The 25,491-nt window shown below is 37.0% G+C and overlaps 1 protein-coding gene across 3 annotated transcripts in view; it reads right to left on the bottom strand.

Annotated features, from left to right (window-relative positions):
* Positions 1-25,491, bottom strand: part of pde3b (phosphodiesterase 3B) — a 70,986-nt gene that overhangs the window by 21,408 nt on the left and 24,087 nt on the right. For all 3 annotated transcript variants that reach the window (XM_041788328.1, XM_041788319.1, XM_041788336.1), the window contains one exon: positions 1,201-1,251. In XM_041788328.1, coding sequence (XP_041644262.1) covers positions 1,201-1,251 — 51 coding nt within the window. The remainder of the gene's footprint in view (positions 1-1,200; positions 1,252-25,491) is intronic.

Raw genomic sequence — 25,491 nt, 5'->3', positions numbered from 1 at the left:
GTTTTCAGCTGAGAGGCAGAATAGCTATAGATGCATTGCATTTTGACAGATTTACTCACAGTGGAGATATATCACAGATTTTGAATGTCCGATGAAAACTAAATTACACTTTAGTCTAGTTTTAGTCATCTTGATGAAAACTAAACCTAGTTTTAGTCAGTTTTAGTCATCAAAGATCTATTTTTGTTAGTTTTATTTTTGTCATGGAAAAAATACTGTCGACGAATAGTTTTAGTCATAGTTTTAGTCAATGAAATTAACACTGATTTAGTGCCCAGTTGACAGCTGGTTTCCACCTTTGTTGATATTTAATAGACATAAAAATGCCAAAATGGTTCCAGAAGAAGATCTATGAACTCTGAATCACTGGTTCTTTTTACTGACCTAAGCCAAATGATCTGGATCTCTAAAAAGAGCTTGAATTCCCAGTACTCAAAGCGAGGATGGACGGACATTGGCTGTGGAAGCACGATCAAGGTTTATTCTATCAATGCTGACTGAACCAAACTGGATTGCTTGGTGAAAACACACCATTTGTAATCCTTGCCTTGTAGCTACACAACGATAAATGCACCTCAGCTGAAACTCTGGGGCTGAGTCACTCTTAAAATTGCCTTGCCGGACACCTACTCCACCACAGTTCTGTTTACAGAAATAATCTACCTTCCCTTCGATGATCTGGATTGATTTGTAGGTCATTAAGAAGCATCCGTTGTAAATCCAGACTGTTTAGCCATCATATGGAATCTCCTCAAAGGGGCTTTAAATCACTGTATTTCACAGATTGATTACTTTTTAACTATTTGTCAATCTCATTGCTATTTTTATAAGAAGTGGTGTTGAAATACAGGTTCTAATTATCAATATAATTATAAAAGAGCAAGAATCATGGGGATAAATGAAATGGCTGCCTTGACCCTTGCACAAATCCTATCTTTTGTTGTATGTGAGTGCAATTCTTTGAGTTCCACAAGACAAAGAATATCTAAGTGAGATAAAATGTGGCATGATGACGATGCCAAGGTCATTGTTTGTCAGGTTTTACACAATGTGTACTTTTGTGCCTGACAAAAAGTATCAGGGAAAGGACTAAATGTCCCAGAGGAGACTAACACAGCATCCATGGGGGACAATAGAGACCGCTATCTACCATCATGTGTGCTACCTGCATGTACCTTTAAAACAGTGACCAGTACTGACCTGATACTGAGGTTTGTACCAGTGTTTGAGATCCCAGTCCCACAGGATCATCTGAAAAACAAAAGAGACACACAAGCTGTCAGTCAGACATCATCATTGTGTATTTGATTGTGCATAACAGTGAATATTTCATGATTTACACAGGAGAGAGGCAGTCTTTGAGCTATGCTCCACTTTCTGCACACTGCCTTATGACTTTTCAGCGAGGGCGCAAGCAGGTCAGCAGCAGAGGGACAGAACCACTGCGAGTCTATTTTCCCTGTTATCCAAACACACAGTGTAAGTAACAGTTTACATTAAGGCTTTCCTGCACTACATGATGCACCGTCTACTACAGGTATGCTAATGCACACACACCACACAGCGACAGCAGAGGCCTTTCACTGAGAGTGCACGAAGAAAAGCAAACCACTAAAACCACCATGCTGCATCTACAATGGAGCTATGAGATCTTATCAGGCTGCGACTACGTCAATCGGCAGCATTTCCACGCTATCTGTCGGTAACCAAACAGGAGCTGTCACACATTACAGCAATACACAGGCAAAGTTATGAAGGTTGTGTAACACTAACTTGCTGAACCTGAAATGACCTAATATACCAGTTCAAGTAAAAGTAAATTTATTGGTTGAGAAAGCAATAAAAAAGATTTGTTAGATTGTTTAATTACTCTGTAGCACATTTACATTCACATTCCTCCTTTTTAATATTACTATTCAGTCCACTTTTTACAGCTTAACACATGAAACAGAAAGCATACTTTTGGTACTTTAAGCAGCTAAAAAAAGGCAACAACTTTCGGTCTACTTTTAACTTGTTAACATAGGGAAAAACAGCAGTTAGTCATGCTAAATCAAGGCTGTTTTAACTTATTTTCATGAGCAACAATGTAGTTCTTCCAATGACCACAAGGAGGAGTAACACAGAGCATTAGACCTTAATAATAGGAGCTGCTCCATAAACATAAGACTAAATGTAAACAAACATCCTCTTATACATACTTTTAACATTAATGCAGACATAGCACGGTCAGAAACAATCAATGCTTTTGAGATAAGATTCTTCTATTACACAAGTCAAATATAGAGATTAATAATAACGCATTTCAATATAATTCAACAAATTTAAAATATTTTTGGAAACCCCTTTTACCCTTGTGTTGTCTTGACATTCTGTTTACTCCCCTTCACCCAAGGGTAAAAAAACTTCCTGTCAAACTCCCTAAAAAGGCACCTTCATTGAATTTGAAACCCAAAATCTGTTTACCATGGCGACACAACCTGTCAGTCATCACAGTCCTTGTGAATATTTCTATTAAACTATAAGCTTTGCAGTTAATTAATGGCATATGTTGATAATTTGAGAAAAGATTACATTATTGGTAAATTTGATAATAGTAACAAAACAGTCAGAAAGGAAATGCTTCTTGAATGGCATCAAAACTTTCTACTAGATTTTGAAACAGAAGAAGGGGAGACCAAAGGCAGATTGTCCACTTACTAGTCAGTCTAGGATGGTGTTAATCTGTAGAATATGGATTTTATCCACAAGATTATAAAAAATTAAGAACACAGAGTTTTTACAATTCCCGTTTACAATTTACAGTTCCAATCGTAGATACAAAGCTACTTCAGACAGTTGTCTGATGGAAGTTTTAAGGGATCTTAAAGGGTATTTTAGAGTGTTTTCTCTCAAATCATTTAGTCATAGATTTTAGGTTTGTTCTATGTTCAATTTATTTCAGACTCTAGGAACACAATGTCTAATGGTAAATTTAACACAAAATTCAAAGTAATGAAATTTGAAGATGTTGAAAGATTTGTTAAGGGTTTTCTTCTGTTGGTAAAGATCTATTTCAGGTCATTTCTGACCCCAGCACAACACAAGGATTAAATCTGACCTGAAGAGTTAGAAATTAAATGTACCTTTCTTCTACCCTCCTTTTTAAAAGAGAAGTTGCTTGAATAACTTGGTCTAAGGAAGTAAAAAAAAAAAATCAATGTACAATAATTACAAAACCTAATATGTGAAAGGAGCCATTATGGCCCATAAGGGACACATATGCCAGCCTTTTTTTTTTTTTTACATTTTCTATTGCATAAGAAATAAAACTGCATTAACATCAAAGTCACTGAAAATTATTGGCATATACCAGTATTTTCTTTTTTCCCCATCTAAAACATCAGGGATTTCCAAAACAGAACCTGGCCAATAAGGGCTTTAATTTTTTCAAACGTATGATTTTTTAATTTCTATGATAAGAAGAGATACTGCTTTAAAAATAACTAAAAATATTGAAAGTTGAAAAACAGAATTTACGATAAATGTATACCTTATTATATGACATGAGCCATTTGGTTACATTTGGTTATAAGGGACACAGACCTTGTTTTTAATATTTTGAATAGCATGAAAAATAGAAATGCATCAAAATAAATGTTGCTGAAAATTACTGACATATACAAGTGTCTGACTTTGCATCTAGTATATTGAAAATAACTAATATTTCCATTTTTTCCCTTCTAAAACACCAGGGATTTCCAAGATATAACCTGGCCAATAAGGGGTTAAAATTTTTAAGACTTATATTTTTTTTATTTCTTTGATAAGAAGAGATGCTGCATGAAAAAATAACTCAAAAAGTAGAACTGAAGGTGTGATTATTTTATACCCTCATATATGGAATGAGCCATTTATGTCCAAAGGGACAAAAACGGGTGTAAAATTAAAGGAATGCATGGAGGTTAAGACTGTGTATATACAAAAATTAAAATAAAAAAAACGGTCACTTATTTTGAAAAGCTTGAAGGTGAGGTGTCTATTGGTTAGGAAAGGTCACAGATTTGAATGACAGAAAGGGTCTTATTTCTTTTAAAAAATTGATGTCTTACTGCCCTGCCTGTGACTGATACAGTATGAAATCTCTAACTGGCTCTGTTAAACAGATCAGTGACTCCATCCCATCTCCTCTAATCAGTAACTGATTCATTGATCAAAGTGGGATGTTGGGTGTTTGTCATCAGCATCTGTACAATGCTGCCAAACATTTAATATGGCAAATAAGCCCTGCCATGGCAACCTGACATAGAGGCCGGCAAACAATGCTCCACACACCATGGCAACGGGATGGCGGGAGGATGGCCAGAGGACAGAGTTGTTGGCCTTCTGCTTGTTTACGGAGACACACACATACACACACACACACACACACACACACACACACACACACACACACAGACAGTGATGGGCTGAAAACAGAGAGAGATAGAGGCGGGTAAAAGCTGAGAGGGGAGGATGCTGACAGAAAAGGGTGGAGAAACACAGAAAAAGAAACAACATACAGTGTGATGTGAGCTAAGCTTCTATCTAACTTTTATCATACATTTCATTTTCTACAGCCCTGTGAAACATTAAAGTGTACTATATGACGTGCCAACATCATACATTTCCAGCACACTCTCCTATTTACCTCAGAGTATTCTCTGCACAAAACATGGAAGTCCTCTGCTTCTCTCACACAGCACAGAAACACGAAAAGTGAGCTAAAAGGGCCCCGCCACCACCAGCATTTACGCGTGCAGCACACAGCAACTTATTTACAGTGAGGGCCTTGTGTAAGTGATGAGATTTAAATCTTTCAATGAACAGGAGAAATGTTCTGTAGTGATGTTATGAAAACACAGAATGAGGGCAGACAGACAGAGACGTACATCAAGCGGCTGCTGACACCTCAGACACTTGCAGACATATAAACACACATGAACACACCGCAAAGCACATCACACTATTTTCACTTGCAAGACAGCCAGGTTCAATGATAAATCTGACTTTTTCAAGCTCAGTGAAGTACAGGAAATATACACGTTAAACACATAACACAAAAACAGTTGGAGATATTGCATCAGTGGTGTCTTAATCTATTGTGTTATCTAAACTTTGTGTACTTAAGATTTTACAAATGAATCATGAAACAGTTTATGACATTTAATGCAGTATTACAGACTTAACTACAAAAACAAGTCTGAAGTAGATTAAACTAGCATTTAAATAGCTTCTTATGCACTAAATTAGATAATGACATTAAAACTCCAAGGATACATATCATACTTTGCTAGAGGTAACATCTGACAAGGTCAAATTTTATATAGTCTTACCATTTTTGATACCTTGTATTTTAAAGTTGGGGATAGATGTTTAGATAGTATTAGCAGCTAATAAAATTTATGCCAACATTTTAGCTATAAAAACCTGCTTATATCAGCCTGTAAATACTGGCCAAACAAACAAGTTTTTGGCTGTAACAGACCTACGTCAGCTGAAGTGCTTTTCTTTATTCATTATCATTCCTTACACTTTAAAGTATTTGTAATGATGGACTTTTGTGGAACTGTTCATCCTCAAATTTCAAAATTTGTTAATGGGTTTGACCTATATCTAAATATCTGAACTATATCTAAGTATCAGTATCAATATTGGTATAAGCTCAAAATAAACTGCAAATATCAGTAAAAATCTAATATCATGAATCCTTATTTGGCAATATAAATGTAGATGATCCCTGTTCATGTTTTTTTCATTATAGCCAGGGCTGTCAATTTATAAAAATGTTCAATATTATTTCAATTTAAGGATGATTAGCTTCCTGTTTCCTGTTTATGACATGAACTTAACCATGGAAAAATGATCTTGTTATGGAATGAAAAAGAAAAAACTCTTAAATAATGGAGGTGTAACGATTCACAGATGTCACGGTTCAGTTCGTACCTCGGTTTTGTGTCACAGTTTGGTATGGGTTCGGTTCATCGATAAAAACAGAAAAAGTCCCAGATTTATTATTCTAGATGTACCTCACTTATTATTTTTACTTCTTTTCCACTAATGTTAGTGCAGCTAATACTATTTTTTTACATTTGAAATAAACATTTGAATCCATCTAGTGTTGTTAAGAACCATCAATGATAGCTGGTGCAGCCTGCAATTTATTTAAGATAAGACAAAAAAAGAGGAAAACAAAAAAATATGCAAAATGAGAAGCACAACAGAAAACAACATAATATTTCCTTGTCTGGAAAAAACCCAACATAGTATACAAATTAAAATACATGCTTTTTAGAGCAATGTGTCAATGTGTGCACTGAACTGTGACCCCCAAACCGTCACAAATACAAAAACCGTTACACCCCTAGTAAATAATAATGTTTGATAAAACATTGTGCAGATGCCTTTTGACTCGTCCACTGAGCTACTGTATCTGAGAGGTGCATTGTTAAACTTATTTTACATCACTGTGGCTGCAGAAAGACGCTGCAGTGGCTTATCCAAGCTATGCTGACAGGGACAATAAAGCATGCAATCAGTCATGATCAAAATAATGTACTAACTGTGGATCTTACTTAATCGCAATTAATGTAATCAATCTTGGCAGCCCCTAATATGATGATGATTATGATAAACTAATAAACCAAATGCACATTTCTCAGCATCTTTATTTTTTTTTTTATTGTCAATGCACAGAAACAAACATGCCTGTTTAAGAAGCTTAGACAGACATAATTGGTTGTATGAGTCTGGAAGTCATCGGTTAACATGGGCAACAATTAAAGCAATACACTGAGAAAGTGATGCAGAAATGATGTGCAGACTAGGGATGGGAACAATTAATCAACGATCGATTAATTGGTCATTAAGAATTTGGTGGATCACAGGGAATTTAGTCGATCTGATGTTGGCATTTAATAAAGAGACTAAACACATCTTACTCTGCACTGCACAACAATATCTACCGTCATGACATTGTGAGTGGGTTTTAACTAAAGCAATGAGACATCTTACCCATCAGGGGGCGATTTAACTTAAGGAGAGAGGGAGAGGGCAAACAGAAGAAGCACTCGAGCAGCGCAATGCATGATCTCAATTTGCCGAAATGCTAAATGAAGAGAGCGAAGTGAAGTGTGGTGTGGGACTGTTTCAGTTTAGAGAATTATTGAGAAACACACTCATTAGTTACCAGTTTATGTTATATAGGGAAATGTTATATATATCTAAGTTTCAATTAGCCGGCATTTGCCAGTAAAAAGGGCGGAAGTCCAGTAGATAATGATATAACCGGTCAAAATATCCAGCAGAAAACATGCAAATGACCAGATAAGTAAATACTGAATGCTTGCAGATTATATCTTGTGTAACCTAGAAGATATGTTGCGAGAATGCGTTAATATAAACTAAGTTGCCTAATCTTACTACATCTACTGTCCTGCGGTGCTGGGGTTGTTTATCTCCTCAGATGGCAAGCACATGGCAAGCAACGACAGCTCCGTCTCTCCTCCTTGTATGTAGCTGGCTGTTATGGCTCGGGATGTCCTGGCTAATTAGCAGAAGTAGTCTTGGAAAAGCCGTTAATGAGAGGAGGACTGGACCGGATCTGCTGCGGAGCTTTTGTCTTTTCGGGACTAGTCCAAATACACCAGGATGGTTGGATTTCCAGCTTTAGCGGAGGTTACAGTTAACTATAACATCATGAGGACTGATATTGGCAGCTGACGGTAAGACTCATTTTTCATTTGAAATCTAGAGTTCTAACTCAGTGTCCAGATAACAGAGCACCTTTGTTATGTGTTTGGATGCTTCGTTGTTGTTGCTGGAGGATGGTTTTGGCTGTTGTAAGCTGCTAAGTTATGATGGCATTGGCGGCCGATGTGCTAACAGGCTAACGGTGGTTATGTGAAGCTAAATGTTGTTGTTTATGAGTTCAACGTGGGCGTGTGTTGTGTGACTAACTGCATGTATAAGAAAAAGCTTGCAGCTTTCATTTTGAAACCACTTACACAAAGGAAAGTAAGAGAAAGTCTCTTAGCGGTCATTTCTAGAGTTTTAATCACGTGCACGTGTCTACCAGTCTGTAGTAACAGTAATTATAGTAATTGTAATAATTACTCAGGTTTACTGTTGGCTTGGTTTCTACTGTCTCCGTTTTGGGTCAGGTCTGGAAATAAAAAATGTGTCCTCTCTCCTGTTTAGCGCAGACTTGTATGTATCAATGTACCACAGAATATCAGATTTATGCATTCTTGCAGCAAAATAATATTAAAGCAAATGTCTTATAGTTGTTCTAAATGGCCAGAATTCTTGAGGACTGCCGGTCATTTTGACCAAGGACAAAAAATTCTAGTGGAAACACTGTTATACATATGCCCATGTATGTATGTTTTCATACATACATAACCATTAACCAGTTAATTGATTGTTAACATTAACGATGCTTGAGTTGGCAGGTTTCTTCCAAACGCTTATCCCTAGTGCAGACATTAGTGTTTTGACCACTAGGCATCAGTCTGAACTGATCTGATGTCACTCTTGTCTATTGATATTTACATACTAATGGTGGGGGTGCCAGTGTAGCCCAGTTTGTAAAGCGGGCGCACATGTACAGAGGCTATACTTCTCAATGCACTGGTCACAGGATCAATTTCTCATCCTTGTGCTGTTTAGTGCATGTCTTCACCCAATCTCTCTCTTCATATTTCCTGTCAGTCTTCAGCTGTCCCAGATTTTATAATAAAAAAAAAATATATATATACAGTTTAATTATAATATCAGAATTAACATTCAGCAGTCAAGCTCCCCACCAACCACTGCATTTTCAGCCCAAAGCTGATGCATGAGAAAAAGAGAGAACATTTTGCCAATGTATTCTATGCAACTTAGGCTAAGTGCAGGGTTTTGCCGATTTTTTTTTAAGTTACAAAGAAGGAATCATAAATATTGGGATCCAAAGACTTCTGTTTTTCTTCCCATCATATCAGATTGGGTCTTAATGTTATGTTTACTTGTAAATATTAAGTGAGACAAACTGTTCCCATTAAAGTTTGAGTATTTGGTGCGTCCCTTATCTGTACTCTGTAAAGTTTCATTTGTAGTGGGGTATTCTTGGAATTGTACTAGTTATACAATTACAGATGTAATTTGTGTTACTTACCCAAAAATATGATCCACAATGATGAATGTTAATAGTTTGTATTGGTGTGGATGTTTTTGCTGCCGCTAATTGCACATCAATACCACAACTATTTACACAGAGAATAATGTGACGTACCTGTAACAAGGTCAGACTGTCTAGCTGTTAAGTAACTGTTCTCCTCCTGATAATTGCTAACCTTGCAAAGCAGATGGATACGCCCATTTCTGTTTTTCTCAATCAGCGTCAAGGAGCAGTACTTTCAGGTGTAGTGTGGTTGTGATGTAAGCAAGCAGCAGCAAGAAGCCTGTGCAATTATGGCGGAAGACATTTGCATGGATGCTGCTAAAGCGCCAGTTTGATCAGAACTTGAAGACATTTCTCTGTTAAAAGAAGAATAAAGAACAGCAGTGAGCTGTTTTCTATTCAAAAACGACAAAAGTCGTGTACTGACATGTCTACAGACACCATGATTCGCGTTATGCAGCTCTCTATGGACTTTAGTCCTTCGGTAGGGCCCAGCTTGCTGGCGGCTACGTCACGTGTTTTGTTGCTCTGATTGGCCCATAAAGATGTGACAGACAGAACGTTCATCCTATCACCCTATGAGTTTTTTTTCAAAGGCTCTGCCCTTTCCCAAACACTGTGTATAAGTGGTTTTCCAGATGGATGTGTGAAACAAATTCATTTGGTGTGCCAGGTTAGATAATCGCTACGTTTGATTTAAATCAAGCTTTAAAACACACACAGAATATTTGTTAAGACTCTGACAATATCCAGTGTGTCTGCCATCATACTGTGTGCACACCTACATGTGCATGTGTATTAACAATTATTTACAGTGCAAATATTTCCAACTGGCATCATCTGCACTGTATTTACACACACCTGCATACATAAGGACAGAAAGCCAAGAGGAATCAGGCCAAAGCACAATAAAACAATCTAGTGCACGAAATACAGTAACCTTTGAAATAAAACTACATGTACACGGAGTTATTTAACATGAGACAAGTCATAAATATTCTCCAACAGGAGTCAATAAACCTGTGCGAGCTATTAGACAGCCGGTTTGTTACACCTGCGTGTCATATTAGCTGGGCTCCGTGCTGCAAGAGGTGCTAAAACTGATAAAAACACGCTAATAAGAAAGTGGGGGACAGAGAAAAGGTATCAATGGCAGGCGGAGGGGGGCATTTGTATGGAGAGAAGCAGGGCAGTGCTGACGTCAGTGTGCAGCGACACACACAGCGTCAGCAGCTCTCTGCACATGCACACGCTGATAATGAGGGCTGGGCTCTGGCTGTCAGGACACGCACAGAGAGAAGAGACGATACAGCGGGAGAAGTGGAAGCTCAAGCTGGGTTAAAGTGCATACAGAAAAGAGAGCGTCAATCACTTATATGCAGAGTTAATGTCAGTGAATTCTATTGGTCAGATATATCTTAAAGTACCAGAATATGGATGGGTTTGCAGAACAGTGCCAGAGCTACAGCAGGTTGGCCAACTGAAGGCAGGCAGCTGACACTAAAGGAAAGAGCAACCTAAACTTTTGACCCAGACTGACTCACTCAAGGTGTATCTACAAAAAAACCCCATAAAATCTGGCATAACCTTGTGCACATCTGACTCATGCTATAATGCTTATTATGTGCTTCAAATGCTGTTTTATTAGCAAACTAATTTTGTGTTGAATTTATATTAATTCAATGTAAAAAAAAAAAATCATAAATATTTTACAGTTGCCATTAAAAAGTCAATGAAGACTGCACAATTTTTCCATGATAAACTTTGTCAATGGATACATCCTCTCACAGCATTGTCATGCAGTCAGATGAGACTAAAACTAGCAATTGGAGTAATTGTTGCAAATACAGCTTTAAAAATGCTTATTTGGGGCACAGATGGCCTAGCAGTTATGTGGCGCTCCATGTACACAGGTTCAAGTTTTGCCTGTTGCTCCTTTCCTGCATGCCTATCCCCCAGTCTCTCATCCCTGTTTCTGACTCTTTTCACTGTCCTCCTTTCTAAGATAAAAGGCAAAAAAGCCCAAAAATAAACCTTTAAAAACCCTTTATTTACTGTGGATTTAAGAGAACGTGTTGTAGCTATATCCTCAATTCCACTATATAATACTTAATTATTTAGGTTTTCATGTGGCTCCAAATATGATGAGTGTACTTTCAGGTAGTTCCATTTTCTGGCCTCAAAAATCTGAAGAAACTCTATTATTTGTGTTTTTGTTTTCTTTTTTTTAAAAAGGGAAAAAATAAACTGAAACAAATAGCTTAACATAGCCGACTACTCTGTTTTACAGTATAATAAGGTGTCTTTTTTTGATGTACAATGTATTATAACTAATGTCAGCTGAAAATTCACCAGTGTTGTAGTCGATGACTAAAAATGTTCTTCAGCAGCCTTTTTTCTCCATGAGAGAGAGAGACAAGACTAAGACTAGGCAAAATAGATCTTTGATGACTAAAACAGACTAAAAGTACATTTAGTTTTCATCAAGATGACTAAAATGAGGTTGAAATGTAAATGATGTTGTCAGACATTCAAAATCCTTGATATTTCTCCAGTGTGGGTAATTCTGTCAAAATACTTTGCATCTGTAGATTTTCTGCCTCTCAGCTGTAAAAAGGAGGGACCCCAGGTTTAGCAGGGTGCATAAAGCTCACTACCATGATTTGGCACTGGATTCAGGCAAGAGAATATATGTATTATAATTAGTAATAATAAGCTTAAATTCCATTAATTCAAAAATAGATTTACCAGTAAAATTATTTATGATACAACAGGCTTTTTATTAAACGGCATGAATACTTTTATTTTGAAATGTTCACCTCTCCCATTGGGTCACGTGATGCCCTTTTCCTTATGTCTTTTATTAAAACATGAAACTATTTAAAAAACAGAATTGAGGGGCGCGCCGGTAGTCAAGTGGCCAAGGCACCCAACCATATACGCAGGCGACCCGGGTTCGAATCCAGCCTGTGGCACTATTTCCTGCATGTCTCTCCCCGCTCTCTCCCCTGTTTTCCATGCAAAACTGATGCTATTTCTTATAAGCTGAATTGAAAAAGTTTACATTTGTAATTTCTTGTATACTGGCTTTCAAAGCTGATTTTCTTTTCAAATCTTGCTGCCTTGTTGTCATAAATGAATGAACTTCTATTTTTTTATATTACAGCTATAATTGAAAAGTAGCTAGTTAGCATAGGAGCAAAATTGCTTTAGCCACTCTGTTATGCTAATTCAACTAATTAATCACTCTTTCAATGGCAAAAAAAGTTAATTTAAGCCTGATTTTGGGCCATTTTTGCCCCCATGACCTGATATGAGGCTTTTTTTCAACTGATTATTTGTGTTAACAACCCTCAAGTGTGCAGTATTGATACATGATATCTGTCAGGTCTGAGCTTTGCTGATCTGGAATCATACAAATCAAACATCCTTAATATTTATGATTCAAGGTTGGGCTGCTTCAGACAGACTACCAGCAATAGCTAGTGACTGAGTAGCATCATCAGCTGGATGATGCTTACTATTACAGCCTGCAATCTTGAATACAACTACACCTTCTCTTCAGCCAGGATTTCACCCACATTATAGTCCTTGTTTTCTGTTTATCTGTTCTGAAGTCATGTTTGATCACGAGTTTCTGTGAGACCTTATGTCTGGAATCATTATTGTGGAATAATTTACACCAGGTCTTGCTGCCTGGCTATATTATCTAGTGCATGTATACAGAGTTTTTTAATATTAAAAACTATCCTAATGTCTGTGCTGTCCCACTAATTAAAATTGTAAGATTTGAAAATCATTGGATGTGTAGTCAGCCTTATGAAGGCTAATAAAGACTGGATTTAGTCATTATTGGTTGGTTTGAGAAGTGTCTATGAGTTGTTAAAAGACATACTTGAAGTCTTAAGTGACTGAGCAGGTGGAGGGGAGCTAAAGTTAAAGTACTTCCTCCCAGAGTAACAAGCCAGACACTCTACCAAAGACTTGTAAAATCTTTTTGAATCTGCGTCTCTTGGCTTACAGGTCAACAGGCCAAACAGGAAAAACTCATGCTACTCCAGATGGTTTGGTCCACCAACGGCTGTCACCTGTGTTGTCAGGGCAACCTGGCAAGAGCATGGAAAATTCTTTGACTAGGGAAAGGAGCTCGTGCAAAATGTCATCCCTCGCTTTCACACTCATGTACCACTTCACTCGACCGCTGTTGTTCAGAGACTGCCCTGCAAAAGGCACCCTTTATTAGTGTCATTTAGAGTATTTTTGACTCATTCTAACAACATGAGTTTCTTTATAAAGTGTGAAGAGTTTTCTTCTCTGGAACTAATCCAGTGAGTTAAAACAAAAACTACTGAAATTTTCCAAACCTAGGCAGCAACCATCCAAAATCTGAGCAGTTTAACTATTACAAGTCTTGTGTTTTGTTTAGTCTGGTCTTCAAAAGGTTTTGTGAAAAATAACATCACATCATTCAATATCAATCATTTTTCATCTATTAAATCTCAGTAGAGTAAACAAGTGTAAAACTATAAAGAAACTAGACCATAAACCAATAAAAAGGAAAGGTTTTACAACAGTGCACTTTATCGACATCTATTTAAAAAGTCAGTTTACTCACTTGGTAATACCCAGGCTAGTGAAGAGCCCAAAACAAACTCTGGATCAGTGTCACAACATTCTGCTCTCAGGGGTCGAGCTAATAGTGCTTGTTTTTATTTACTTATACATATAAGTAGAGGATATTGCACTTCTTCTTTGGCCAATAATACATTCCTGATCAAAATTTTAAGACCAGTTGAAAAATATCAAGAATTTATATTTGCACTGTTGGATCTTAAGAAGGTTCTAAGTAGAGATTTTGATCAGGAGTGTATCACAGATTTTTCCATCAAAACTGCACAGACAAGGGATAATACCATCTCTGACTTTGGAAAAATTTACAGCTGTAGAAGAGCAAATTTCAAACAAGACTGAAGTGAAAAGACCTTGTCACAAACAGTGATTCCTGTTGGTTTTCCATCACTAGTCAGTTTAGGCCTGATTTAATCCAGTTATTAATCAAGATTTCTGTAAGACAACTATTACAAACATTACACACTTTTTTCTTTTTTTCCCGTAAGTCATATGCCAAAGGCTCTTCAGTGTGACTTATAGCTGTTTTGATCAGTGTGCTCAAGGGGCTGTGTGCCACAAAGTGCTTTCTTTTGGAAAAGTAAAGGGCTCTAATTTATTTTCAAGATCTGTTGTTCCTAGCTAATTTACATAGACCAAAAACCTGAACTTCATAGTCACATCACTGTGGTGACAGAAGTAAAATCCCCATTCATTTAATCCTTAGTGGATTTAACCATAAAGTCAGAAATCTGCAAGATAAACTTAGTACAAGCTTCCTGAGTGTAAAATGATGGGCTATGCTCCTGTAGAAGATACCAACCTTAACATAAGAAAAACAATTTATACACAAACGCAGCAAAAAAGACCTACAGGGCCCACACCTGGAGCATCACAGTGATGTCTCTGATTGGTGGAGCTTACCATGGAAATGTTCCCCACAAACTTCGATATTGACTGTTGATGAGGACAATACATGCCCCTGTACAATGAAACAATGTAAATGATAACACTGTAATTTACGGTAGTTCACTTTTATAATGTTAACACTACAATTAAGATAAATGTAGAAAGAAGGTATGTTTAGACTTTGGAAGTTTGAAGAGCTATCATTAACAACGAATGTAAGGAACTGCAATGGATTGTGGGACACACCAAGCCTCGTAAGAAAATATGTACACAGTACCTTTGCTTTTTTTTTTCCAAATGCTGTTTTTGTGCAGAATCAAATATTTTATAGCTACAAGTATTACACAAGTAATTTGTTGGCTTGGTTTCTGGATTCAAAACATTGATAGAAGGATTATATGAAAAGTCAGTGGAAGATCTGAATGTTAAAACTGATTCCAGAACCAGAGCCATCAAAAAGTGGGCAGGCACTGTTAAGCTTTGTTGCTTAGCTTCCTTCCTTGCACTTATGAACACTCTCTACTTAAACAGACCGACGTCTCCTGTGGCTGATATACTCACTATTGACAAGTAACTCATACACCCCCCTTAAAAACACCGAACTATCCTTTAAAAATGCAAAACCATTCAGTATTTTATCTAGATAAAGCTTCCTGTCTTGCAGTATGTACAAGCAGGTGCCAGCCTGTTTTCTGCACCTGAAGGTTCATGGAGCTGCTGGTCAGCTGTGTAGAGTGTAAGCGACCACCTTTGTACACTTTAAAGACCCCTTCTGAACATGAACCCACACAACCCTTGATAACGCGGCCTGCTACCTAGTATCACCCACCACAAGTATCACATGCGATATTAAAAGAAAAGCTGATCAAAGCACAATGTTACAACACGTTACAAGCCAGATAAATACAACTGTGCCGTATCAAACTGGCATCAGGTTACATAACATTATGTTCCCATGTACTACAGGAGGCTAACACAGTGGCACTATTGAAAAAATAGCAAGAAAGCGATGTTGCATAAAATACATAAACTGTGAAACTTCATCTATATGCCTTTATCAACAGAGTCGACACACCTAAATTGAGGCCATTAGTCCGACCTTTATTACAATGTATGATAAAGGGAAACAATTTTATTATCCCATCTAGCCTTTATCTCTCTTTCAACAGCTGTAGTTGACTTTCTGAGAGGATTATCCTACATTTATGCAAGCTTTTGCTTTGATTTTCAGATGCCTTTTATAGAAAAGTGAACAAAACTTTGAAGATGTAAGATGCACATTTGTATTTTTTTCATAAATACAGGAGATGGACCAATTATGAAAGATAATGATTATTTGATTTAGTTCAATGACAATAAAAGTGTAAAATATACCCTTTCCTTATTTTTCTTTAAAATGAAAGTAATACTTTCTGATCAAGAGGTCTCTTTTTTTTTCAACGGGTGTAAAAAAAGAGGTGACAAAAGGCATGTAGTGCCCTCTGTCGGTAAAAGAAGTACTGAAATATATAAACTTTGTCAAATTTAGTTACATTTTCCATGTCTGTATCAGATTTAAATGTTCTGTGATGTATTCTTACAGACCTAATGGAGTTTATTAATATAATGTTAACTTTAAAAACTTATGATCTCAGGACTAGAAATGTTATCTACAGCAGTGGTTCTCAACTGGTGGATCAAGACCCCAAAGTGGGTTTTGTTGGGTCACGTTTGAGTTTTACAAGAGTCTTTTCAGTGCTTTAATTCCAGAGTTTAAGCTTTCAACTTTTTTTTCTAACTTTTAAAGGAAACTTTTCCCAAAAGGGTGAGTTTTCCTAGAATTTTTGGGGAGGTCTCTTTGGGCACTTCCCCAGAAACTTTTGGTACTCTTGCCTGTTACTTTTCCTCTTAATCTTAGAAAAATATCCAGAGGAATAGGAGACTTTCAGACAAGAGAACTTCTCCACTAATATTCCAGGATTTTTCAAAGAAATTGTTGGGGAAATTTGGGATCTTTTATGGATCTTTTATGGATTTCTTGGGTTTTATCCCAAGAAACTTTCAAGAATCATCTACAATATTTTCCAGTATTTTTCAAATACTCTAATTTACAAGTCTTTATCTCATCAGTCTCTTTGTTCCGTCACATTTCTACCTAGGATCCAAGCAGCAACATTTTTTATTTAATACATTCAAATGACTGATAAATATCAGAAACTTGGGATTTATTATTAGGGAACATATGGTGCGTCCCAAGGCTAGTCCAGTAGGGAACCACTGATCTACAGAGAGCAGTAAAAATACCAGAAATATGGGACAAAGGATGTTGGACAACCACAAACAACTAATCAGCTAAAGCACTTATTCTAAGCCTGTCTGTTTAACTTCAGCAGAGGTTTTAGTTTGTCGCAGCAGAATGAGTGGCCTACAGAGCTCTCTCATCTTCTATCTGAGGATCATCACATGTGGTTTAACTGTGGCGTTTTGTTTACATGAGTCAGAAGACGTACAGCACACAGCCTATACACACACACCCACTTATTCCTTTGAAGCAGGGAAGATAGCGGTTGCTGTCTACTTCCTGGCTGTTTGGAGTTTGTCAGCCAGCTCTGTCTGTCCAAAGAAAAAATGCTGGTGGATGCAAGGCGGACAGAAAAACAAGATTTACATTGGGCCATTTGGGAGTAGCAGGGAAATCCTTGACAGTAAACTTAGTTTAGGTGCCTCTTTCTAATTCTATCAATTTGAAAAGAAATGGTCCAATTTGTGGCTAATCACTTGAAGAGCGTATGCTGGTTATTTTCAGTTTGATTGTAGCTCTTAACATTTTACCCTGTTGTAAAGGAGGTCTAAAAATAAAGAATTAGAGCCAAGAAAGGAACCATAACAGTAGAAACTAAAGATTCAGTGTGAAGAATGAAGAGTAAAAGTATCAGGGAGTTTTAAAGCCCAATGATGGTAGAAGCCATGTTGGAAATGTTCACTCAAAATAACCTAGTAACAAACAAGAGATGGCGTTAAGGCAGTCACAATGCATATGTTTACCTTAACTCATCTGCTTTTATCACATGGTGTAAAACATCTGAGCTGTGTTTGTTGTCTAACAAAAGAAAATGTGATAGGGAATGAATGTCATTTCTTTTACACCCTGCAAAATCAGATATTGTTGGTCTATTTTTTCTAAGTCAGCTGGAAAAGTTTTACCCCTACATGTACACAGAGGCTGAGAATATCTACATTTCCCCACATTATTGAAGTTGGTGTGACACATTCCTCTGTTAATCTAACTTGTCTAATCTACCATATTATCATAGTCAAATGTGCTTCTAAGAATTAAAAGGCAGTTACTAAATACTTTGTTTAATCTTTGTTATAGTTCAATATGTCACAGAGAATGCTTAAACAAACAAAGAGTTAAACAAGCTATATATTGAGCAAGTGTCATTACCTTGTGGCAGAGCTTTAATAAATTAAAGCATTGTTAGAGTGGAAATGAAGGGAACTTGATATGGCTTAACAAAAGTTTGAGACTTTTTGAGATGAAGATAACTTTAAAGGACTTTTATGCTAATCCATGGGAAATCTGGACGTCTGTCTGCAAGCATTCTTATAACTGGTGTGTTTACAGATACACACTCAAGACAATGCGTCACCATCGCATTTTAAAGCTTTCTTTCTGTGCAAAATTAATTCAGTCATGCAGGCTGTGGAACAGGTTGTCATGAGGGTAACACTACACAGCTGTGACTGATAATGATGTAGCTTTAGATCAAGAAATACCACCTAAAAGTGAAAGTTAACTTTTAACATAGTAAGGTAAAGCTCTAACATTATTACAAAAACAGGTTTAAACGTAGTAACACATCCTTAGACCAGTAGCTTTGGTTGCTAATGTTAGCAAACCCTAGAGTGATATATATATATTGGTGCATTTCTATACAAAGGGGCAGTTCAGTTTGATTTTATTTGGTACACAATTATTTGTGTTTCCTCTGTCAAAAGTGAGAAAGGTACCAAAATTGCCAATCCATACCATCCTCATGTTTTGGCTTTTTTTTTCTTGGGATAACAAGTTTATCATATCATATAGCATCAAGGCCTGTACTCTATCAAAGAAAAAACTTGGTTGATTGAAACTACACCCACACACTGACCAATCTATAGAGGGAGAGAGAGAAAACCTTCCTTATATATCTCAAAGTCAGTTTAATCCATGACAGATTCCTGATGTCTAAATCACTGGTTCTTAACTGGTGGGTCAGGTCCCAAAAGTGGGTCGCGAGGCTGTTTTCAGTGGGTCTTGAACTGGTTTCAGGAAAAAAAGGCAAAATATCTCTGATATTGAAGACCTCTATCCATATGATTTATTTTGCAGGAAAACTAGAAAATTCTGAGTGTTTTCTTTAGATTTTCACTTATTTATCATGTTATCTTGGATGGAAATATTTTCAAGAAAGTTCGTTTTCATATAATCATTTGTACCTGTCTTGTCACCTCTCCAAAAAAAAAAAAAACAAAAAAACAACCAACATGTGTTATAATGGTGAAACATAGTGAAATGACTTTTGCATGCATGTCCTCCCAAAGTGTTAGCCAGTCTCTTTGTTCAGCCTTTTGTTGTGTTTCTTCCAAGGTCCAAATTTCAGCATTTTTTTGTTGAATTAATTTAATAAAAATCAGAAATGTGGGTCCCTACTTTGTGTTACAGTTGGTGGTGGGTCCTATGGCTGGATCAGTTGAGATTCACAGGTCTAAATAATCTTAAAAATTAACATAACAAGCTTTATGAAGCATTAATTGTTTAAATCCTCCTTGTCATTATCATTTATCCTCATTATGTTGTACTAAAATAACAGCTGAATCAGAGATGATCTGCCTTCAACCATACAATTCCAGTGATAACAGCACAATAACTATTTAGTATCATATAGCCTACAAAATATCCTCAGATAATTGTTTGTATTAATTCATATTGATTTATATTAATAGAACCACTTGTTCTTGCCCATGCTATGTAATTTAGGAGCAGATATCAGACAGCATGCAGTTTTACTTTGCTGAGGTGAAGGGAAAGAAGTCTGCTGGTGTGGACTTCATGACCAGGACACATCGCCTTTTCTCTCTTCTGCTCTCTATCTGTAACAGACACTAGTGCTAATGTGTACATTTTAATGAGATGATAAAGGGACTAAATTTTGAGGACCTATTAATTGAACAGGCTGCAGGAGTTGATGCTTTGACAAAGGGCAGAGCTGAGACACTCAGCAGAGATACTTCAGTACAAACATCCTGTATCTTCGTGTCAAGTTTAAGATAAATTGTTTTCACTTTGTGTGCTTCTCTCTACCTGTACTACCCAGCGCTGCACTGCTGCTCCCTCTCTCCTGCTGCACTCCCGCCGTTTCATTCTCACACACACACACGACCAACCAACCAGCAAGATCTTGGTTGGATGAGAGCATTTAAATCAACCAACTAACCAACTGACTGCTGTCAGGGCTAATCATGTCATATCGTATCACATCGTTCTGCATACTATTATATCAAATAAAGTTAAATTAGTTTAATTCAAACAACTTTACTAATCCCTCTGAAGGAAATAGTTTGGAGCAATTTGTACATGAAAAAGAATCGTCTCCTCCTGTGTGACACCACTAATAATAAACAAACACTGAGCAGGCCATGTTTAAATGTGTAGTGTTTTTCAAGAGAGCAATTTCAAAGCTGTTTTTGTCTTCAAATCTATTGACAGATCATGTAGCTAACATTTCTATAGTCATCAGCTTAACACCCTCGCATACCAAGTCAGGGTAAATAAGTACTCAAGTACAAGAAAAACACAGAGATTCAAATACTACTACAGAGGAGGGAGACGCACTGCCACATTTGTTCATCACATATTTAAGATTTGCATTACATCACACAGTAAGGTAAAACATGGAAACAGAAATAGAGTGAGCAAGACAAGAAAAAAAAAAAAATACTGTACACCGGCGGGAAAGCAAAAGAGGTCATGATGACGTCTTTCCTGAAAAAATGGGACAGCAGCTGCCAGCTACTTGGTGTGTGCCATGCTATATAAGGAGAGGATGTGTTAATGCAAAGACAATGAAAATAACTTATTAAACTGTTGTAATATTCAAAGTAAAAAAAAGATGCAACCTTTTGCCAGCCACTTCACATTGTCTTTGACCATGAATGAACTGAAGGCACACTGTTGTTTCATGATATAAAAACTTGTCTTGATTTTATTTTGTAACTGGAAGGCAAATCTCCAAACTAGTGGGGCTTTTCTTAAAATTGTATTCTTTTCTACAAGTTGTAGGTTTTAGAAGGAGAAAAGCAATCTTGCAGATTAATATCTGCCTGCCAGTTAGCATAAATGATTATTGAAATACATAAAGTTTAAGGGAACTGGTAGCCTATCTGCCCCATATACAGAGGCTTCCTAGTCTCTCACTCCTTTTCCCCAACTCTATCCACTACCTTATCCTATCTGAAGAAAGGCATAAAAGCTCCAAAATCAAAATGAAATACTCTACAACTTGGCTTTATAGTTGACAGAAATCTCAATTAAGCTGTCAGCTTTGACCCACACAGACGACTTCAGAGTCAGACCTAGTAAGGTCAACCCTCGTATGTCAGTGATGAACTTTTCTGACAATAGTATGTTTCATGCTCAAACTTTTGATTGTACCTGACACCAAAACTCAATCAATGCTGGCAAAATATAACCTGCACAACATATGCATCTTTTTTTGACCTGTAAAACCATAAAAAGGCAAACAGATGAAGACACATTCAAGTATGAACCGCAAACATGCATGTTTTATTCTCTTTTCTTTGTATTCCACTGGTCTTAACTAATAAATCAGGAAGGAAAATAAAAAGGGCATTTTTACGACATAACTTATTGTAAAGGGAGTAATCCATGCCTGACTTTGGCTCCACATTTACTGAGAACCATTCAGTAAATCATGCCTCTATAAATAGTTGCAGTGCAGGCTATGTATGCAGGTTCCATTTTATCTGAGCTTAATTTTTCTCTTGACCTGGAACGCAGCAATTCAAAGCTATCAGAAGAGACTGGCATGGAAACAGGCATGTCTGACCTTTGGAGAGTGGTGGCACAAAGCCCAAGTGTAAATAGTCTGAATAGTATTTCACAAAGTCCTCTCTGCTGACATTGATCTGCTGATCTGCAGATTCATATAAATATTCCACGTTCACCCATTGTTAACACAAGTAATTATTAAAAGGACCGTTGACCTTATGACGCTCAAGTGTGCAATCACAACCTGATGAGAGCTTTATGTGTCATCAAAAAATCAAACCAGCTGTTTATTAAAAGGACAACATGTTGCCAGATGTGCTTCTCACTGGTCTTCATATTTACTTCAATTTCTTTCAGTGTGTTTTACTCAAAAGTGTGAGTGTTATTATGTACCAGGGGACAAAGGTGATCTCAGTGCCAGTGTTTTCTGCTGCACCTGTGCCCAGGCAGATCTAGACCAGATTGTTTTTATCCAGGCTATGACTGTCAGACACAGAAAACTTTGATGTGTGCTGTAAGTTTGTGGTTTTGTGGCTTCTTGTTTGTCCATGTTCAATAAATATACTCTTTTTCACAACATCTGGGTATGAAGGGAAAAGGAAGTGAACAAAAAATACTCAATCAGCTTAAAAACTCGCAGTCACATGGAATCTGACAGCAATCTGCCACATTTTTTGTGGCCCCAAACTCTTAAAATTCTTACAAACATTAGCATTAAAGCACTGAAAAACAAAGCCTTTTTGTTTATTTCAAGAAACCACAAAAAGACAGCAGTTCACTGGCTACACTGAACCTGGCTTACATTTTAAAACAAAGCCACATTACGTCATACAGCCTGAAACTAAACTGCAAATGAAATATGTGCAAGTGCATACTACAGGTAGATTACTCTGCAACATTAACCGCATATTTCTACTGTACACGTAATCATATATTATATCATGATATGATCTGCTGCTGCATTGTGCTCTGGAATCTGTTAGGCCTTTTGTGTGTTATTATTGAGCACATCTGATAACAGTAAGGCCACAGTCTGTTAAATAAAAGGACCTTTGTAAAAGTCTGACTTCTTACCTCTGTTCCAATTGTTGGAAAAGTGTGACTATTCCTGGTTTAAACTTTACATTGAGTTTTAATTATTTATAGGCAGAGGGTTTGGAACTGCTCCAGGAGATCATCTGAATAATACCAAAGAAGGCTACAATGGCTTCCATGTAATCCTTCAGGGCAACTATGCCAAATCAAACAATGTCACTCAAAGGGCATGATTTTGCAACTGAAAGTCACAGAATGGTTTCTAAATTTAAGGAAACACTACACAGTATCTCAAACCTTAAACAGAAGTTTCAAGCTAAAAAGGCATTAAATTTATCCAAAACCACCAACTTATGAGGAAAAAAACACCCTCTTCTCCGAGTGATGTCTGATACAGCCTCTGCAGATAAACAGAGAGGGAAAAGAAAGTCTGCTGCCTCGTACCTCCTTTGACACACTGAATGTAGTTCCCCATCTCACATTAGATTTATAACAAAAATCTCAACACAGTTCAAGCAGCAAAGCTGCTCTCTTTCAGTCCTCTCCATTCGTTCTCTGTTGTTATGAGGCCACTCAACAACTGAGATCATTCATTGAACTAAAATGCTGTCCTAAGTCCTCCATTTATCAAAATCAAGATTGGAATAAACAAAACAAAATGTAAATTCATCACTGCAACATCACACGCCACAGATTTAATCTCATTAAAACCTCACAATTTATTGCAAAATTACAAATTAATTATATGCCAGATTAATGAACTCATATGTAAAGCATGAAGGACTATAATAGAGCAGAAATAACAATGTAAGTCCACATTTGTGTGAATAAGTTTTTAAATAGAAAAACAGAAGCCAGAAGACACTGTCGAAAGGTTGCAGATCAAGTACATATTGGTGCTTTAGAGTGATTGGGAAAGGAAATAAAAATGTTTGGCAGTGAAAAGATTTGCTGTTTTAATATCAACATGTTTTAACACAAATATCCATAGCTGTATTCATAATTCAAAGGTAATCAGGGCCCTTAAATTCTTTAAACATTAAAAAATAGTACTGCACAATGAAACTCCGGTCTTTGTTCTTTTTGTTAAGAGATTTTCTAATTAAACCGCAGAAAATATTTATTTTCTGAAACCATGTGAAATTTGTGCATAAAATCATCTGATATCAGTCGTAGGCCTGAAACAGATGATTTATTTCAAGTCAAAGTTGCTGCAATATAATCCTTTGGTGCAACAACGCTGAAACAATCAAGGCTGCCAAAAGTCCCTCTTTTTGCCATGACAGGCCTGGATTATTTTTTTAAATTCAGGGAAACACTATAGTGCGTATCTTTTCCTCAAGTAAAAGCTCTGAGACATGCTTTAATGACCATGCTATTAACTTTGGGGCAACCACACCTGATCAATGAAGGTTGCTGAAAGTGCTTGTTTTTCCAATGAAAGGCCAAGAATCATACTCTAATTTAAGAAAACACTAAACTAAGTATCTTTATCTCAAGTTAAAGTTATGAAAATTTCTGCAGTAGCCACAATTAAATCCACTGGCGCAACTACACCCAGTCAAAGATGGCCACTAAAAGTGCTTGTTTATCCCACTGTCAGGTTCAGACAGTTGTTTTTTTAATGTCAAAAAACACAATGGAAAATATCTTTACGAAGATGTCTATGAAGTCAAGTTAAGCCCCTAAACAAATTTATCTATGAACTTCAGAAGTAAGTATTTTGTAATTGATGATTTGGGTTCAGAATGTTAAATTAACTACCAGAATATAAATATAAAAAGATATGTCTGTGTTCCCCTGGCACATTAACATTTCTCTCTTTCAAAGAGCTAACGTGTGATGAATGCCCTCCACACAACCTTTTTGGACCAATATGAAGCCCCAGACAAGCTATAGTTTGGAGGCTGCAAGGCCTGAGTACAACAGGAAGGTTCTACCTGATATGGACATGAGAGCTACATGAGGGAGGCTCGAAGCCTTGTAAGGGAACATCTGGTTTTATCATGGAATCAGTGCAGGCTCCTCTCATAAACACAACCTAACGCCTGAGCCCTGGAGCTCTGGCCAATAACAAGCATGTGAACACAAACGCCATCCATCAGAGCCCTACAGTGGGAGGAGGAGGAGGAGTTAACAGGGAAGTAGAGACACAAAGAACAGTGAGGGAAAAAACACCAAAACAGAAATTGTGTGTTAAGTAAATCATTTACAAGAAAGTGACTAACACTGGCTGGAGGGAGCTTCTGGTTTCTACTCGGCATATCATATTCACAAAGCAGCTGTTGTAGCTGAAGTGACAGCGGGTGAGAGAGATAAAGGCTTAAGAAGCTTACAGTTGTACACTTGTCAAGTTAAAGGTCAAAATCAATACAGACTGAGCCACTCTGAAGCGCTCAACATCTGTCAATCTCATTGTTGCTCAACTTAATTGAGAACACCCTGAAATGATTATACACTATGAGGGTAATTTCACCAAATCTGAAACACTCTTCTTGCAAATTCATAGTGAGAGTCTGTCTGTGTGCTCCATAGCAACACAGGGCATGCTGCAGCCTGTCCATTTCTACTCTTCTGATCATAGTGTGGAAGCCTTTGTTGGATCAGAAAGGTAAAGGTCAGCATCATATGGGCTCCAGCATCAACTTTTTCAACTGTTTCGATGCAGACAGCTTTTCTGCCTGCTTATTCAAGATGGATGTTTCATTTACGAGGTGTGACACCC

The sequence above is a fragment of the Cheilinus undulatus genome, linkage group 1 (genome assembly GCF_018320785.1).
Source record: "Cheilinus undulatus linkage group 1, ASM1832078v1, whole genome shotgun sequence".
NCBI classification, from domain to species: domain Eukaryota; kingdom Metazoa; phylum Chordata; class Actinopteri; order Labriformes; family Labridae; genus Cheilinus; species Cheilinus undulatus.
The sequence above is the reverse complement of the archived record's forward strand: the minus strand, read 5'-3'. Positions and strand labels throughout refer to the sequence as shown.